Source organism: Pieris napi, chromosome 7 (genome assembly GCF_905475465.1).
Source record: "Pieris napi chromosome 7, ilPieNapi1.2, whole genome shotgun sequence".
Classification (NCBI taxonomy): Eukaryota; Metazoa; Arthropoda; class Insecta; order Lepidoptera; family Pieridae; genus Pieris; species Pieris napi.
Window position 1 is genome coordinate 13,200,432 of NC_062240.1, and position 14,547 is coordinate 13,214,978.

A 14,547-nucleotide genomic window follows, 5' to 3' on the forward strand; every position below is an offset into this window, starting at 1 on the left:
GAGTTTAGTGTCTTAACGCTCAGTTAAAATACTGAGCGTCGCATTACATAAACTAAAGAAAACGAGGATTTTGTTTAATGTAACAGGAGACAAACGGGCAGGAGGCTCATCTGATGTTAAGTGATTTCACTTCGCCGCTCATGGACCCTCACTCGTCAAGGCTCGCAAGTGCGTTGCCGGACTTTTAAAAATTGGTAGGTCTTTTCTTGAAGGAATCTAAACGGTTCAGGAATACTTTAGTCGATAGTTGGTTCCACATCACTATGTGGGGCACGACAAAAACTGCCTAAAGAGGCGTCGTTGTGCGCCGAGGTGACGATGAGGTGATACGGATGAAGTCATTAAGCGTAAGCCCATTTTCCTGGCACACATCGTAGCTCTGCATCTGAGACATACCCGTTTCCTCACGACGCGACGCTCTTAGAATAACTAATTTTATACAAACCGGGGTTCGAACTCTGAGCGAGTACGAATTTTTTAAATTAAATTTTTTCGAAGGTATGCGTCTAAAATTTATTTAAAACGTAGCTTTCATGTAAGGTTTTTATTTCTAAGGTGGAAATTAAAGACTAAACTGTTATTTAGATATTTTATTTACAATATATTAATATTCTCTTTTAATCTGTTAAATATTGCTCAACATCAGTTCAGGCACACGTCAGTTAGAAGCATTACAGAATAACGTAGGGAACGCGGGACCTCACTTTTCATCGTTCACTACGACTATCTAAGAACTACGAGTTTCACTACGCCTTTGGCGAAAGGAGATCTGCGCAATAATCTCAAAAGTAATTGCCGAATGACGCACGTTTTAAAAACGGCGATTTCTTCCTCGTCCCACTATTAACTGTATATTTTAAGAATCAAATCTAATAGTTTATTCGTTAACGGAGGTAAAAAAGAATTCCAAAATAGGTGGCTTCATAAACCAAACGCCTTCACTTTTTCATTCAATAAGAGGCGGACAGGACTGCGATATTTGTATTATGTAGTAAAACCTTAACATAAAATATCAATTTATTGCACAATATATTCGGACAATCAGTGCTCCGTTCATACGAGCGAAAGGCCACATTCGGCAAACAAAATTGCCGACCGGGCAAAATCATACAAAGGCGATATAAAAATATATATAAAAGTGAGGTCCGAGTACATGCAAAGTGATATGAAATGGGAGTCTCTTAAACAAAAGTATTGAATCTATTTTCGTAAACACACGATTTATTAGTTCGATGTCTCAAATATAATAAATATACTTATTGTATGAAATTCAGTGTCCCCAATCTTAGAAGGCTCACCGATTAGCCTTATGTTTTGAAAATATTCTCGATTAAGAGTTGAAATTTCGATATCAATATGTAAATATCTTAACATTATTAACTTTTCTGAATTAAGATATTTTTAATGAGACGACTGCGTTAAGCGGAGTCTTTGCAAACTTGTACTTTACAATTCTAGAAATATACAAATAACATTTAATACAAAGAAAACAACAATTATTTAAACCGTGACATATTTTTAGATTGAGGTCGAAACGCGTAATTTAAAGAATCTAAAGATGTACAATTAATGCAAAGCGGAAATTTTGTGGAAGTCGCATTTCACTACTTTCGGCCAATTTCAATAACAATATTTTAATTAACAAAACATTTAATCAGAAATAGAACAGTTATTGAAATCGGCCGATCACAATAACATTGGTCGATCGATTAAACTATGCATTACTTTATTATCGTCTAATTTATTATAAGTAGCGATAAGTAGATCGTGTACAGATCGTCATACAATATCCACGGCCCCAACGTTGAGATTCTGCCCGAACTGATTTTTGTTTTTCTAAATTGAACTATTTACAAAAATATGAATGATCGGTGGGACTTCTCTTCAACGATCTGGCGACAAATTTAAACGGGCTCGTTCTTCCTTCGGTCGGAGATTTCGATGATATTCAAAAGTGAATGCACAAATTAATCAATTTCAGGGGCGATACGATTCCAACCTTTTTACAATACGCGGACATTAGGATATTTAATCTTTAAATGAAATCTTCAGGTTCCCGAAGGTACTCGACGCTCGCACCGGACGTTCGAGAAAAACTATCTCCAAAAACGTTCACAACACTGGCCGGATAAGTGTCGTCAAACAATAATTTAGTGATCGCTAAGAAAACACGAGAACCCGACGCGCATCGGAGGACCATCACGTGAGGCGACACGAGGGCAGGCGGCCGCACGACGAGTGCCAGCGCCCCTTGCCCTGCGCCGACTCGCCCTCCGACAGCTCCGCCGTCGAGAGGCTCCCGGAACCGCCGCCCAAGTCTGCCGACGCATCGCAGGCGTTAGTTTAGGCGAAGATATCATAAAATAATAACTGCTAAAGCCGAGCGGGCCCCGGCAAGCGAACACGCTTCGGCGACTCGATCGTCTTCTTGTTAGTAAAGGGCTGCAGCAAAAATAAGAAGAGGGTTGCCGACGGTGAGTCGCCGTCACGAGCTGCGATTAGCCCTCGAATTAAAATGACTAACACGACTTTATCAGTCAAGGTAAACAAATCTTGAGGATCAATAAAGCGCTACGTTAGGTTAGCTTTGGTAGGATAAAGTCGTCCCCGACTAGCTACGTGTTTCGGACGATCGGGTAGGAAATAGCGCAAAAGTGCTCAAAACTGCCACTCCCATGCTACGAACCTAACTCAACGAGCAAACTCTAGCGCGCCCCGGACCCGCTATTGGAAAGCCCGAATCTGCATCTGCCCGGTGACATGTATGGACAAAGTCAAACATTAAAATCGACATATACAGGGTGGCCAAAAAGTCGTGGATCAAACGCAAATAGGGGATAGATGAGGTCATCAGCGCCAAAAAATTGTTCTACGGGAGGTCTCTAAGGTCAACCCCTGCAGAGTTATGATTTATTTTGGTTTTTATATGAAAATTGACTTTTTTTACTAATTCTTCTTAAAATTCGAAAAAATCTACATCCTGTATCTTTCTCATAATATCCACTAGATTGATACTGATGAGTTCTTGCGTTAGACATACTATTTATAGTTGTTTATTGAGTGTATTCAAGATAATATTAAGTGTTAATCTTAAATAATAATTGTTTTAATACAATTATTATTTCACAATCGTTGTTTGTAATTCTTCCTAGAAAGATTAGAGCGACTCATGGCCACGTGTAATACCTTTTCAGAATCCCTATTAAATGCGCCAAAACTTGTAGTACAGAGACACTTTTCTGTGGAGTAATTTTTTTTCACAGTGGGGTCCAAAGTAAAGAAAAATTTATGATTTGAAAAAATGTTATATTGTATCACTTAATATTATCTTGAATACACTCAATAAACAACTATAAATAGTATGTCTAACGCAAGAACTCATCAGTATCAATCTAGTGGATATTATGAGAAAGATACAGGATGTAGATTTTTTCGAATTTTAAGAAGAATTAGTAAAAAAAAGTCAATTTTCATATAAAAACCAAAATAAATCATAACTCTGCAGGGGTTGACCTTAGAGACCTCCCGTAGAACAATTTTTTGGCGCTGATGACCTCATCTATCCCCTATTTGCGTTTGATCCACGACTTTTTGGCCACTCTGTATATACAAATACGAGGGACGACATGTGTCTATTCATAAGGAACGTGTCGGAACCGTCGGAAGACTCACCGTGTTTCAGGTCTCTCTCGGTGAAGTACTCCTGCGCGGACACGTAATGCCTCTCGACGAGGTACGGGACGACGGTGGAGCTGTGCAGCTCGTCCGACTTGCGGGACCGAGGCTGCACGATCCTCTCGCCCGGCCCGAGGGGCGGGATCGACCGCACCCAGCTGAAAGCGCCCAATTCGCCATTAACTCGACTGTACAGTTGTTATTCTATAGTGATACACGTCGTGACACTCACTCGTGCCGCCTGATCTGCTGCACGGTGGGCCTCAGGTCCGGGTCCCTCTTGAGCATGTGCCCCAAGAGGGCGGAGAGGGAGCTCCCGACGCACGCGGGCGGAGGCACCGGTTCGGCCCTCCCGATGGCCTCCAGCAACCGATACACGTTGTCGCCCTCGAACGGGTACCGTCCTGTTGTCATGTTGTATCTGAATTAGTGAAACATCGATTAACGGCCGGATAGCTAATTATATTTATAAATATAATTAAAATATAATATATTATATTCAATTCAATTCAAAGCCTTTATTTTTAAATAATACAATAACTAATAATATATTATATAAATATAATAAAATTCGGTCGAATACGTCACTTGAAAGGAATACTGTTTATTGGAAGATATTGAAAAACAGTTTAAAAACACTAATTTGTGATAAACACAAATAATTAAATATATATTTATAATTGATAAATATGTATGATTGATATTAAGTGTTCTGTAAAAGGAAAATTAGTAGAGCATTGTGCGTATTTCCTGTATGTGCGATGATAAAGCAATGCAATCTCAATTGCCTGAGTTCATGTAATTAAGATAATCCCTTAAAACCTGTGTTTTACTTTAGCTATAATTTTTTACACACGCACATCTCCCGCTGTACGGTAACATTATGCATTAAATTAATCTTATGATTCCAAAAATAAAATATAGGTCACAGTTGTCATATGCATATTACATTTAAAATTTAAATATCTGACACATACAAATATACACACAATAGAATATTGTAAAAGATTTATCAGAATATCATGAGCATGTGAAGGACATGTGTTCATAAGCAATTTACAGTGTTTTTGCAAATTTAAATACCTATTTTTAGAATATATTGACTTCGATGCGCAAAACAATGTCATACATTTGCGTCCCAACTCCACCTGTCTGTAATAATGAATGTATTCTGCATGCAAATGTTGTAAAGTCTACTCACAATGTGACACCACTACTCCATATATCTACTTTGGTGCCTGAAAAGGTCTCGGCACCATTTGCAATTTCTGGAGGTTGAAAGGCTGGTGAACCTTGTCCTGTATAGCATGTGTCTTGCGGTGAGAACATATCCAAAGCCTGAAAATAATGTATGAAATAATATAGACCTTGCAAAATATTATAATTTTGATGGGCTCTGGGTCCGAAATTATGTAAAATGTTACGATAATATTTTTAACAAAATGTTATAACTGTGTCAAGATAGAGCCGGTCTGAACCAGATATTATAATGGTCATAATATGTGAACCATCATTAAAAGTAAACTCAGAATGCTTGAAGTGTAACAGTTTAAATTACCGTAAAGAAATAACTGAGACACAATCATAGGATAGTACTAGTTAAGATATAAACCTCCTTTGACATTAAATTAAAGAACACAGTGTTATATTATGCATAAAATAAACTGCAAACCATGAAGGTTACAGCACACATATTTATAAACACTATTAAAATCAGTAAATTGTTGTGTTTATTCACAAAGATAAGTTTAGTGAGCTTGACCCAAATACGTCAATGCAATCAGATTCTTCATTAACAACACAATAATGTATTGTATACATTAACTTTGCAAAAACGAAAGGTGCCATGCCTAATGAATTTTTTTTCAATTTAATTGCACATTGTTGTAACAATAAGAGCATTGACCTCTTAATGATAATACTTAATCACTAAAACCATTTTCATAGCCATACCAATGGTGTAAGTGTTATGATGTAGAGTCTCAGCAGACTATAATTTTTTAATGAAGACGTCCATTTTCATGTTTGCCAAAGATTTGTAACCAGGATAAACAACCGTGAATTTAAATAAGTAACTTTGGGAAAAATGATCAATTATCAGTCAACAAATGAATAGTCTACAATAATAACATACATAACTGATACATGTAGACTACTCTAGCAACTACTGGAGCAAAAGGTAGTAGATTGAATTCCAGTAACTTGGCTGTAAAAACATTTGTGTGGACATCTTGAAAATTACAAAAGAGCTATGTTTGCAGAGCATAAATGGATAATAAGACTACATTGTGAGTCACAATTGCAAAAGTATCATGATAATGCATCTGTTGGAAAATTTATGAATCATTATACTTTAATGAGATGAGAATGAAGTTATTAATAAATCTCATGTAAAGTAAATAAGATGTCATTTATCCATAAACTCATTTATATTGTAAACACGGATGTTAAAGCTTACACAGTCCTACAGAAAATCTCAGTCTGACTTCATAATAGCTAAATTAACAATAATGTCCAGTCTTTACCAATTAAGAACTTGAAAAGAAACTTAAATAACAAATTTTCCAGAATCATTTAATTGGGTAGAATAATGCCTAGAATGAACTCTTTGTTAGTCACTCATTAATAACAAAATATTTTTATATTTACCTCAGCAACTCCAAAATCAGTTATCTTTAATGTTTGGTCCAGTGTCAAAAGCAGATTTCCTGGCTTAATGTCCTTATGCACCACACCTTGACCATGTAAATATTCTAAGCCATCAAGGAGCTGAGTAAAATATTCATGTGCTTGATGCTGAGGAAACTTTTTTCCAGGACTTGATTCTAACATATCCTAAAAGAAAATATCGAATGACTATCATTAGCATCATAATATAAGGGATTTTAACACAGTAAATATCTACTTACTTGAAGAACACCAACACAAAACTCCATAACTAGATACATCTTCTGCTTTTCATCATTGTACATTACATCAACTAGTTCTATCACATTTTTATGCCTAAGTATTTGCAACAATTGAATCTCTCTTTGAACATTTTGTTCACCATTGGGGATCCTCCGCAACTTTCGTTTTTTTAATATCTTAACAGCACGCCTACACAAAGTTTCAGAATCTAACATTTCTTTAACTTTTCCATAGGAACCTTCCCCTAATATATCGCCCATTACATATTTGCCTACCAATTTACACTTTTTTTTCTTGCTTCTATAAATTATATCAGCACTATCAACTCTGTGAAAAAATAGGTTAGTTTGGTCTAAATTAAGATCATCAATTTGATCGTCGTCAAGCCAGGTCACGGTTTGTGGTTCTGGGCTGCCCTCCAAAAGAAAATTATCCTCGCTTTCTTGCGGTGCGATGATATTCGATACTTCAAATTCCTCATTGTCAACATCTGCAAGACTTTCACTGCTACTGATTTTTCTGCACATTCTTGGATCCATTATCTATTACAACAGAGCATTTGTAAAATTATTCGATGTTCAAACTAGAACTTTATAGATGTAAAATTACACATTTTTCAAAATCTATAAATCTCGTTCATTTCATGCATATAAATTTACATAACTTTAAAAAGCTACGATTATGTTGTATGAAAGAATAATATTATGAATGTGTAAATACTAAATAAAAGGTATGAATGGTTCGTAAAATGAACAGCTTTGAGAAATGAAACAAAACCTCAAAAGTGACACTCAACAATGACAACTTTCATGTGCTACAAGCTGTCAAAGATATGTCTTTATCACCATAGAATCATTATTATAAGAACATGTGCATAGATTATACAATGTCATAGTGTTGAAGTTGAAACGAATCCATAAAAAGTATAATGCCCTTTCTTAAAACTATATCGTATCGTATCTTATGTATTCACCAATTTACTACGCAAAAATAAGATATTTATTTTAATTAAATTTTTAAATTTATTATGAATCAAGTGAATGAAAATCGTAGTCATATACTAACACTATATACAATTACGTAATCGTATTTGATTTGGTTTGTAAATGATTCAAAATTCACGGCATATTTATAATTAAATACCTAGGTACAAAAGACCCCATCGCTAAGGTGGGAGCTTGTAGTTTATTGTTTATCAGAATGCCAAATCATAAAATGACTGCTTCACGACTGATTTGAGAGCGACCACCGATGCGAAAACCGATGTGTGAGTTCGAAAAGTGAGTTACAGAATCGCAAGGCTGGTGCCATTTTCAAAACATTGTTGTATGTCACTAATAAAAATGTTAAAAAGTATAGGTTAAAAATGAGATCCATGAGGGACCCCAGACGGAACCGACATAGCTGCCGAAAAATAACCTCTAATGGCGACAATTTCGGTGCGATTGTTTATATAAGAGTTTATACATCTGTGCAGGTTGCCTTGTTGAATGTACACATTCTTATATTTGTCAATAGAAGGTAATGATGAGCTTTAACAAACGCCTTTTGAAAATCAGTGTAAATAATGTCGATCTGACCTCTATCATCGATTGTATCTGATAAGTAATTGGAGTATTCCGTCAAGTTAGTTGTTGATTTGTGTGCCATGAACCCATGTTGATAAGAAATTATCACTAACTTAAAAACAAAAAATATATACAGCGCGTTCAAAAGTTTTAGCAAAGCAGCTCGGTATGCATATTTGTCTGTAGTTAGACCCATCAGACTTTTCCCCCGATTCATGTATAGGTATAATGTGAGCACCTTTCCATGCCTTGGGAAAGGTTCCAGTAGAGAGCGATTTGTCAAACATGATACATAAGTGTGTAGTTCGCACATCGTGTCTACTTTTGACAAAGTGAGACAGAATACCATCTGGACCCGGTCCTTTGCTTAGATCTAGTTATTTTAGAATATTGTTATTTCATCTTTACTAACACGGATTCGGCAGTTTACGAAGTATGAAGCCAAGTTAGAAATATCAGTCATAGGCGTACCATATTCATGGACACTAAAAATAAATAGCAAATAGCTGAGAAGTAGTTCTCATCTATTTGCTATTTATTTCCATCCGCTGCAACGATGTGGTTAAACTTTACGACAGATGGGATAGACACGTGGATGCTTTGTGCGTGATACTACCAAATTTGAGCCAGTATTCGGTGTTACTTATATACTCAAACTCAAACTCAAACTCAAAATATCTTTATTCAAGTAGGTAACTAAGTACACTTTTGAATAGTCAAGTTAAATTAATCGTAAATTTACATTTACATTTATAATTGTTATACCACTGATTCAGTGAAAGAGAATCCCTCGGGTTTTTATATTTTTGTCATATTTGTCTCGCGCAGGAAATGCCTGATTTCAAAAGAGGTTTGTTAAAACATATGGGTGAAGACGATTCACGCTGCTGATCTGATATTTCAGGATACTACGTCTTCGTTTATTCTTTCAGGTACCGCCTGAAGTTCAATGTTGCAGCTACGCAAGACACGATCTAGATAATGGATTTTATTTTGTAGGATTTAAAAGGTTTTTGTTAAAAGCTTCAGTGCTCCTATCTAAATCCTACAATATTCCGTTAGAGGCTGAGTCTGAATCTTCTTCCTATAGTGTCATCTCCTTGCGATCATCATGGTTAGTTTAATTTTGGATGAGTCTGAATGCAAAACATCAAACTTTTTGGAGACCTAATCTAGTGAGTGGCAATACTCTTTCAATCACATTTATACCTACTACGCGCCCTGAACAGCCCGCATTTCTAGGTTATTTATAGGTCAGCAGATTGGGACGGGATGCGGTCTTTCTTTGCGTCCTACCCTTAGGGGCCCGTATTTTTCAAACGCCAAAGCTGTTCAAGAGAATTTCTGTCAGCCGTCCGATACGTCATTACGTTCAGTGAGTAGACCGAATATTTGGGTACGGAGATGGTGAGAGTTATATTCTATAAAAACCTAGTGTATGCACAAAAACAAATAAAACTCAGATTCAAATAATTTATTACATCTGAGTAAGTTTGAATATTTTACTTTTTGTATGTCTTTTTCATTTCGTTTTTAAGAATAGAGAGACGTGTTAGACAAGCATCACGCCACGCTCTACGTTCCGGCAGTTTCTCAATTGGCACTAATTTATTTAATTGTTCACAAATGCTTTCCGCACTTTTAGAATCGTTCATATTAGGTATAGCGCCAGATGTTTTACTGACGCTGTTTATTGTTTTTCCATATCTGTAACAATTCAATTTGCAGTTGACATAAACAAAACATAGCGGGGCACATTGAGCTACAGTGCGCGGTTTTTCCGATATAATAAACTTCATACTTATTGAATTAACTCAAGTTTTGAGGACCGCACCATTGAATTGAGTGTAATACGGTTTTGTGGGCGGGAGATTTTGAAATCTATTTGACTTTAAAAAGTTGTCGATTAAATGGTGCAAAAATGTAATTATCCGATATTTCATCTGTCTAGTAGTGTAGTCCACTCACAAGATAATACACCGATAGAACTATAGTGGCACTGAGTAAATAACTTCTGAAATACGTTTATAAATATATGATTACAAGGATACCTTTCGATGTAGCTCTGCATTCCTTCAGCATTGAGATGAGCAGTTTCCAAAGAACCCAAGAAGGCGTACCGCATGCCTAAACCTTCAGAAATAACTTTGTCGATATCCTCTACATTTACAACACCATCGGATACTAAACGCCAAGCTTCGTTAAGAATAGCATACCTGAAAAAATAATGAAGCCTTTAACATAGAAGAGTCAATACTTGTCTAATATGGAAACTTAATAATCTTCATTTTCCATTTCCATCTTAAAAAAGGTTAACTATTTACTGTATTCTATTGAGCACAAATCCATCGATTTCCCTCGTCAGTACAACTGGCTCCTGGCCAATTTCCAACATAATTTCCTTTGTCTTCTTCGCTACTTCTGGCTTAGTCCAAGGTGCTGGAACAACCTCTATAAGCGGGACGTAGTATGGGGGATTGACTGGGTGAGCTATCACCACCTGGAAAATCATCAACTTAATTGATTCGAAAGCAGGAACTCTTCGCATAACTAAGCGACATTTTATATAAATAATATCAATATTCATATATACATAAATCACCTATTCATGTTGCGTTATAAAAAGCTATTTGTAAATGCTAATATTATATTATATACTCGTATATATCGTATTTACCGCATTGTGTAGCTTTTATCGCGGGTGGTGAAAACGAGCAAACAATGAAACACCGTCAAGGATAATAGTAGAGTCTAGATATATCTAGATTCTTACCTGAGACCTGTGTTTCAAGCCTTCGGATAATTTCGAAGGTAGTATACAACTCGTAGAGCTGGCAAGGATTGTATTGTCGCCCATAACTTTGTCTAGTTGGTGGTAAACTTTCATCTTTAAATTTAAATCTTCTGGAACGCATTCCTGCACGTAAATCGCATCCTTTACAGCGACACCTAGCTCCGTTGTACCTTTAAAAATATTGCAAAAATCATTATTTTACGCCTCTGAAATTTGCATCTACATATTTCTCTGATCAGTGTTCTTTATTCAAGTACCTAAGTGTTAAGCATTCTTTACCTGATACATATGATTTTTTGGCCTAAGTAATACCGGTTTGGCTTGCCTAAGGAAAATCCTTTGGTGCATAGTTGGGGCTCCTACGCTCAACCTCATTAATACGAGTATAACGCACATGGAAGTGTAAGAAACCAGAAGTTTTTGTTTAATTTCAAGCTAACACTCATTTCTGGTAGTTAATAAAGAAAACTAATTCATAGAAACACTACTGATAACGGCCTGTTACATAAGTGCTCTACTATACACAATGCCAAGTGCCCATCGAGATCCCGTTTGAGAGTAAGATATAGATAAGAAATTCTGAATACCTTTAACACACTGGAACTGTTCTGCTGCCGTCAATTCACCACGAAGCAGGCCATCTTTTTCTAAAGTCTCTAACTGTACTTTTATATCTGCGAGGGCATCCGTCACTTGCTTGGGGATGATATCATATACTGTCACTTGGTATCCGACAGATGCGAAGAGCATAGCCCATGACCTTCCGATAAGACCACTAAAAAGACAAAAAAACCGAAACGAATGAAGTTATGAGTTTAAAATAATTTTATAAAATCGAACCAGTTCAAAACACATTATTAAATTCTAACTATAATGGTTATTCTAATGTCCGTCTCTCGGACTCTCTCTCTCTCTTTTTGTTAACGCATTTGAGTAAACTACATATGTTGTTGTTATCTTGTACATCAATAAATCATACTCTAACAGTAATACTTATCGGTCCATTAACTATCAGCTGGCTTGTTTAAAAATAAATAAAGTAAACAAGTTTGATATTCAGTGATAAGTTCGCCATTGTTTTGGTAAACCTTCGTTAACTATGTAAATTAAAGATAACTCAGAGAAGTTGTAATAAAAATACAAACGATATATATTAATAAATGAACGAGCATATGACGGCATATACCTCTATATTAATAAATGTTATTTGCTTTCGGCGAGCCTTCAATATTTTTATTTAGGTTTAAGAATAACTTTATTTCTCATAAGAATTGTATACATAATTCACTTACTGAGAAACAATACGTAAAATTATAAGTATTCATCTATTTAGGTACCTATCAAGTATCAATATTTGTATCTCAAATATTTTACATACTATGCAAGAGTGTGGTGATGATGTTCCACGTAGGTATGCTTGATCTGTGTAAACTCATTTTATGTGTTTTGTATCGAAGGTAATCGAGAAAATTGCACTCGCGTCGTGTATTGCAACGCTTGCATAATGCAGGGCACTACAAACGTAATTTTAAAGTACTACATCATTGATGTTATTGATTTTGCCTGATTAATATATTGTTTTCATTATACAAAAAGAGATAAGTAGATACTTTGAGAAGCGATCACATACACTCACTAGCTACATATGGCATACGTACATGTATGTAAGAAAAGAAACTTAAATCTGATTCACATTGGGAAAATTGCTTTACTGTCGACAAGTACCAACATTTCATAATCAATACACATTTAGCATTTTGTAAACATTAAAACAAGCCGAGGTAAATGCAAAGCAATATCATGTAAGAGGTAAGATGTTATGTTATTGTGTATAAAGGACACTGACCTTCCAAATATAGTAACCTTTTCTGTCTTATAATTTGGCGCCATTTTGTTTTTGCTTTTTGTCCACAGTGTTCCTTGGTTGTTGAGTGAATGCTGACTGCAGACTGACGTTACTCTGAGCGTTCGTTCTTATAAAACTGTCTTGTAACGAGTTATCTTCATCAGTAATGTAAACTTTAACCTTATCAATGCTGCTTACAATTACGCTGATATAATTAGGTAAACATTATTAGGAAATAATTGTGCTGATGGACTATTTATTTCTGCATTTTTAATGTAGTTAGAGAGTTTAGACACTATATTTTTAAGTAGACACTTGGAATTTTCTATAAAACTCAGAGGTTTATGCAATTTCTTCATGCATAAAAGGACACGACATAAAAGGTTATTTATAAGGATAAATAATTATAAGTTGTCACCGCCACGTATAACGAAAGAATACTTTTAAAATCTGCTTCTTTATACAAATTTAAAAATTATCAATATTAAATAATTTATTTATATTTATTAACACTTCGTTGAATACAGAAATATAATACAATTGACATAATTAAATAAAAGGAGGGCAACTGACGGCCTTAACGCTTTCAAGGCTATATTTTCCAGGCAACCACTTTGAGAAAAAAAATTAAACTAGATAAGGTAAGCACGTAGTGCAAAAGTACATAATACATATTAGTTATTTAGACAAAACTAAACCAGGATCAAAAGAATAAACTAAAAAAGGACACATGAATCACGACAAATTTAGATTAGTTTCACATCAGTTAGTACGATTTAAAGGAGAGAGAGATAGGTTAGATATTTTTAGGCGTCGGCGACCCCATCGCCCACTGGTGAAATAACCTGTGAGAGAGGTTGTCTCATCAGCGCAATCAGTCAACCCTTTTCTAGTAGGAGTGCCATGCTGTTGTCTTCGGGCTTCAGTCAAATGGGCAGGCGCGACCGGGGCAGTACCACTGTCTTTCTGAAAATCAGCGTGAAGTGATACAAAAGGTTCGCTTTCTGATGATGGAGAGCAACTTTTTCGATCGGCAGTCGTCTTTTTTTAAGCCTGTATTGAAATCACCCATAACTATGTATTATGTTTTTATAGAGAGTAGCAAACCTTTAGCAAAATAGTCGACAGAAAGATAAGGAGCGTGGAACACTCCTAGGAGAATTTTAGTTTAACTGAGTACGACCTCGATTAGAAGATGCTCGCATGCATTAGGTGATAGCGGTTGAGGTATATTGATAATAGTGTAAGGGATGTGCGACGGGTAAATTGTATACATAATTGCAGACGCCTGCTAAGTAACTGGTGTTTTGTTTTTTTTTTTTGAAAAAAGTTATAAAACATTTTATTGTTTTCGAAAATTATAATGTAAAGATTAAATAGTAAAGTACATTTTTATAGATTCATGTGTCCTGAAATACACGTGTTTCAATTAATGCTCTTTAAAGCCGTTTTAAGCCTAACACGAGATAGATATTAATCGTAAGATTATCATACAACATAATAACGAACATGCAAATATGTATTGTATAATTATTATATTATCTTTAGTTTAAAGCAGATTATCATTTCCTCAGATTGTGTTTTTCTTCAACGGATATAAACGCGATTTTCAATTTCAAATGATTATGTGCAGCAATGTCTCTCGCTGACGACGATTGCTCGCGTAAACCAAACAAAATAATAATATGATATCTGATAATTGTATTTCCTACATAGGTCGCTGTACTTTATTTCTATTGTATTTATGGATTCTT

General features: G+C 35.5%; 2 protein-coding genes across 5 annotated transcripts; both read right to left on the bottom strand.

Moving 5' to 3' along the window:
* Nucleotides 1–575: 575 nt before the first annotated feature.
* On the bottom strand, nt 576–8,796 carry LOC125051350 (serine/threonine-protein kinase STK11). 4 transcript variants are annotated; one of them, XM_047651599.1, is made up of 6 exons: nt 6,585–8,796; nt 6,325–6,510; nt 4,877–5,013; nt 3,908–4,079; nt 3,673–3,833; nt 576–2,318 (listed from the first exon to the last, which is right to left on the bottom strand). In XM_047651599.1, exons 1-6 carry the CDS (start codon nt 7,122–7,124, stop codon nt 2,036–2,038), a joined length of 1,479 nt encoding a protein of 492 aa, XP_047507555.1. In that variant the 5' UTR covers nt 7,125–8,796; the 3' UTR covers nt 576–2,035. The 4 variants fall into 4 exon arrangements, with proteins under 4 accessions (XP_047507555.1, XP_047507556.1, XP_047507557.1 ...); XM_047651600.1 differs by having other exon boundaries at nt 2,066–2,318; nt 3,908–4,096; nt 6,585–7,681; XM_047651601.1 differs by lacking the exon at nt 576–2,318 and adding an exon at nt 2,568–2,748 and having other exon boundaries at nt 3,908–4,096; nt 6,585–7,680.
* Nucleotides 8,797–9,612: 816 nt separating this feature from the next.
* Nucleotides 9,613–12,939, bottom strand: LOC125051352 (lambda-crystallin homolog). The gene is made up of 6 exons (XM_047651604.1): nt 12,794–12,939; nt 11,535–11,722; nt 10,927–11,117; nt 10,478–10,653; nt 10,205–10,369; nt 9,613–9,860 (listed from the first exon to the last, which is right to left on the bottom strand). The coding sequence occupies exons 1-6, from the start codon at nt 12,835–12,837 to the stop codon at nt 9,656–9,658; spliced, it is 969 nt and encodes a 322-aa protein (XP_047507560.1). The 5' UTR covers nt 12,838–12,939; the 3' UTR covers nt 9,613–9,655.
* Between the last annotated feature and the right edge of the window lie 1,608 nt (nt 12,940–14,547).